The following is a 5,000-nucleotide window of genomic DNA, read 5'->3' on the forward strand; positions in this document are numbered from 1 at the left end:
TTCTCCAGAGACAGGATATGGGGAGAGGGGCAGTAACCAGCCTCTGAGTAGGGCAGAAACCTGTGCACACACACACACACACACACACACACACACACACACACACACACACACACGGACAATGCAGTGACAGTCATTTTCAAACATTCACCAATGCAAAATTGTGCATAATAATAGAGTGTATAAATAATAATAGAGTACTGCTGAATAGTTTAAGGCCAATGAAATGTTAATGAATTAAACAAAAACAGATACACAATAAAGTAGATGACAGGGTCATCTCTGACTTATGCACTGAACAGTATCAGACCCCACTGTCAGTATCAGAATCACCACTTTTATGTTCCAAGATTCCAAAATATGTATCAGTCCATACAATTCACAAACTAAATGGGCAATGTATTTCACAAGCTTTCTGACACCGCACAGTCAAAATAATACATGCTCATTCACAACAAAGTTGTCGTCACACTGACACGCAAACAACTCAGTCAGTGGCACTTGCCCACACAATGTCTTGACAGCCTAGTACAAACACAGAGCCAAACACAATTGTACATCAAACAAGCAGCATCTGGTTCACAGTATGACGCAGGCTACTGAGGCAATTGAGGAGAAACAGCCACTTATGAGAGAGATCTGTATTCAGACAGAGGAGTGGACCATTTGAAATAAGGCACGGGCACATTTGAAGTCATAGCATCTTTTGAGGCATCATTGATCCAGGGAGCGCTTGGCAAAAAAACACAGATTTTTTGGCCCATTCAGGTAAATGCATTCGATCTGTCAACCATGTGAATGCACAAACTGAACGAGAGAGAGACAGAGCTGCTGTGTTTTCATTCTGCAGTCTGTTGGAAGAACATGCCATTCAACAATTGTTTGAACTAATGACTAATATTACAATCGTTTGAACAACAATCGTTTGAACTAGTGACTAATATTTTTAAATATATGCTTCTTGTGACCTTAGCATCTCCATCTCCTCCCAAATGAACTAAGAGATGAATTAAATAGAAAGTGAGACAACAGAAAGTACATGCATATTAAGATTTCTGTTTCATAACTATGCCTATTTTTAAAGCATGACACATCTATGGAGGAAACAAAATACTTCATTATGGGTTTTTTTCTTCTAATTCTTGAAAACAAATGTTTCCTGGCATAATTTCATAATTTGTGCATTCCTGATGTGCGCCTTTGTAATGACATACGAATGCTCTCATATGCACCCAATGATCACTCCTGCATGCTGCGTCCTCTGGTTGACTTTCATATTGTAGTCAAGGATAACAGTTGCGTTGGCTTGTTAGGTAATGTATTTCAATAGGCCCATGCTTTCTTAGAGGCTGTCTCAGACCAGTATTTTATGAACTGCAAACTGTACTCATCTCTTTAAAAACTGACAAAATAGCCAAAAGCTCCAACCACAATGCAGGGACACAACTAAAGCATACGCAAGTATATACGCTGGTCTGATGAAGGGCTGGGGCCCGAAACGTCACATGTGGTGATATAGCCTACCAATAAAATAAAAAACCCGCTAAGGAGCAGATTCTGGTGTGCGGACTCAACGTTCTTCTACTTGCTTGTGCCTTCCTGTCCAGCACCCAGTACTCAACTACTTGGATGTGTGTGCTGCACCCTTGAACTCTCATACACAACTAAAGCATCCAACAGAGAGCAGGAGGCTGCACAAACATGTGCTGCAACACACACACACACACACACACACGCACGCACGCACGCACGCAAGCACGCACGCAAGCACGCACGCACGCACGCACGCACGCACGCACGCACACACACACACGCACACATACACACATACATGCACGCACACACCAACACCTGCATTTGTCCCCTGCTGTGTGAGCGCACCATAGTGTGGGGGTAGATGCTATCTGCCTGCACAGAGGCAAATGTAATTACTGTTTCCACAGTGACTGACCCCACTGAACAGACCATAATAATCCCACCATGCCTGCCTGCCAGCCTATCTCTCACTCTTTCTAATCCATGTCTTGCAGTCTTTTTATATCCACCCCACCCCCCCCCCCGCCCCCACTCCACTCCACTCACTCCCAACCCCTCCCAAACTCACTTAGTCACTGGGCCTAGTTCTTTTTTTTTCTTTTGCATCTTTCTTTTTATCACCCATTCCTTTTGCATCTCTTCCTCTCTCTCTCTCTCTCTCTCTCTCTCTCTCTCTCTCTCTCTCACCCTCTCACCTCACTCTCCCTGGGGCGTCATGCTCCTTGCCTGCATGCCACTCAAACTCCAACCCAGCCAGGCTGCTGAAAGTGTTTCCTGTGGGACAGGAAATGAGGTCAGACATAAGGATAGTTGCTCAGGAGATGACCAGTTCTAAAAAGAGAGACCTCTAGCTCCTGTCACCAGCTGGCTCCTCCCTTGGGCTCACCACCTTGCTTAGAAGGGATGAGGGACAACACTATTTTTATTTATGGAAACCTCTTTGTATCTATCTTTGTGGCTCATATCATGATTGAAATATTCACCTTTGTATTGTAATTTGATCATAATTAAAGCATTACTTCAATCTTTCACATTCTATATTAAGTGTCCTTATGTGCCTTGTGTGTGTTCACAATATGCTGTTTACAGTATATGTTCTATGTTGTTAGATGTTGTGCATCGTTACATTTAGGGATTGAATAAGTAGTGAACTGTAATTAATACACTTATAAGCATACAGTGGGACCTTATTACTTCCTGTTTTATTTACATCATGGAGAGCCAACTCTTTAGATTTAGCAACAGGGTGAGGGTACCAAATTCTGCACATGCAGAATCATTCAAGCAAATATCCCTCATTCCACACATCCAGCTCATTAAGACGTAAAGACCCATTTGAGAGTATTAAAGATAACAAGGATAACTGCGACTATGGAGCATGCTTTACCTACAGTCAAAATGCTTTATAGTGAGTTTATGACTACATTAGGTTTTGATATTACACACTTCAACAAGCACTTTAGAGGAGCCTGATTCTAAATACCTGAATTTCCTGAACCACTTAGATTCAGCTATCCTCATGAAAGACATGCAGGCGAGTTGCAGGCTTATCTGCTACTCTGGGGGGGGGGCACTGAGAGCATCTGTAGACTGTAGGTATGCTGGTTACTGGCCGCATAACAAAATGGCACATACCTTTGGAGTCCAGAGCCTGGACAGACAGCTGCAGTGGAGGGTCATCAGTAAATATCTGATGAGTCGTGGTGAGGATCTGAATGCTCCGAATATAACTGATGTAGACATCACAACGCAAAATCTGCCCAGTTGCTGAGATAAACACACACAGACACACACAGACACACACACACACACACACACACACACACACACACACACACGTGCACACATACACATATGCATATATGCATATATGCACAACACAGGCGCACACACACCATCAGCATCAATTCTTTACTAGGCTACAGTTTGAAAAATTAATTTCAACAAACAGCATAAACAGTACACACAGACACAGAGATAACCATCACCACACAGTGTTTATTATTAATGGTTTCCTAAATGGAATTTCATATTAGTGTTGAACACTTAGATAGGCCTACATAAACACACACACACACACACACACACACACACACACACACACATACACAGACAAACTCACTCACCAGTGTTTTTAGCAAGGACGATGGCAGACCTTTGTGTGGGTGTTTTTAGAGTTGGGAGTGCCGAGACCAGCGCATGCTGACTACAAGAGGATAGAGGGGGAAAAGAGGAGGGCGCAGAGAGGGATAGGGGCAGCACACTGACCAGATCAGGATGAGACGACTCCCTGAGCTCATGGTTTTAGATGGGGGGGGGGGGGGAGAAAAAAGAAACCATCAGTGGTGCAACAGAGGAAGGATTAGACCTGATCTTACATAATTGCTGCTCTGCATAATTACATTTACAGATAGAGTGACACGATAAGGGATTATGTTAAGTTTTTAAATTAGCAAAATTATTAACATTTCAGAGTCCGACTCCAGAGGGAATGCCACATCCGACCCCAAGGCACTGCAAGTTCTCCACTGCAATATTAAGAGTGGCCAAGCCTTCAATCACTTATCATTCTGGGAGGCAATTTATGAAAATGGGTCATCCACTGGGATTACCAAATTCCATAAATAACAGCATCCTATATTATGTCATATGAAATCTGATAAACTATGAGGACATATTCAGAGTTCATTTTGGGAGAAACGCATGGGTATTATTGAAAGAGAGACAGAGAGAGGCAGGGAGAAAAATGCATATAATTTGTTACAGCCTGGACCTGTCACTCACCATGTGTAGCATCCCGTCTCTGCTTTCAGTGTGAAATTGACAGAAGCGTGTGTAGAATATGGGAGAAGGAGTTGTGGGACGTTCAATTTTGATGAGTGACTGTAAGCAATTAACAATATGCAAAGTACCCAGATCCTCCAAATCTCCGGGATTCTCCAGGGGGCGAAGAGTGGCATATTTACAAAACACACTTTGGCCCAGAGTGGGAACGTTTGGCCAAGAGTTGCAGTGCAACATGAACTAATGTAAGTTATCCATTCACCTAGGGTAAGTCATGATGTCAGGTATGCCATCCAACAAAATGTTAAACCATCTGTCGATGTATCAATAAACACACCATGTCAATTAATATATTATATCATATTTCTTGTTTATGAAGGAAATAAAAGTAGGCTGATAATTGAAACTGACATTGGTGCTTAGTTGTCATAGCTTACCTAGCTAGCAGCTAGTCGATAACAGGTTAGCTAGCGTTAGCGACGTAGCTAGTTAGCTATCGCTTGGTTAACTGTTGATTTTCAAATAGGCTAATCTTTCGTGATACACATTACCGATATAAAGGCTTGATTGAGGTGTTGTTGAAATAAAACGAGATTCCCTCCTACGTCAAGATTGATTTTGTACAGAAATATATGTAGATTCTGAAGTTTATGGAGAAGTAACGTTAGGCTATTCCGTGT

At 42.4% G+C, this 5,000-nt stretch overlaps 1 protein-coding gene across 1 annotated transcript in view; it reads right to left on the reverse strand.

Annotated features, from left to right (window-relative positions):
• The window catches only part of LOC143118568 (nuclear pore membrane glycoprotein 210), a 37,551-nt gene extending 33,055 nt beyond the window's left edge, over positions 1-4,496 (reverse strand). The window contains exons 1-5 of the mRNA XM_076279599.1: positions 4,321-4,496; positions 3,663-3,799; positions 3,172-3,303; positions 2,232-2,310; positions 1-60 (exon numbers count right to left, since the gene is read on the reverse strand). The exon at positions 1-60 is cut by the window's left edge and continues 91 nt beyond it. Coding sequence (XP_076135714.1) covers positions 1-60; positions 2,232-2,310; positions 3,172-3,303; positions 3,663-3,799; positions 4,321-4,496 — 584 coding nt within the window. The remainder of the gene's footprint in view (positions 61-2,231; positions 2,311-3,171; positions 3,304-3,662; positions 3,800-4,320) is intronic.
• Positions 4,497-5,000: the final 504 nt, after the last annotated feature.

This window comes from Alosa pseudoharengus, unplaced genomic scaffold (assembly GCF_046254945.1).
Source record: "Alosa pseudoharengus isolate Yale_2024_CS ecotype anadromous, Long Island Sound unplaced genomic scaffold, YU_APseudo_1.1 YU_APseudo_1.1_scf_12, whole genome shotgun sequence".
NCBI classification, from domain to species: Eukaryota; Metazoa; Chordata; class Actinopteri; order Clupeiformes; family Clupeidae; genus Alosa; species Alosa pseudoharengus.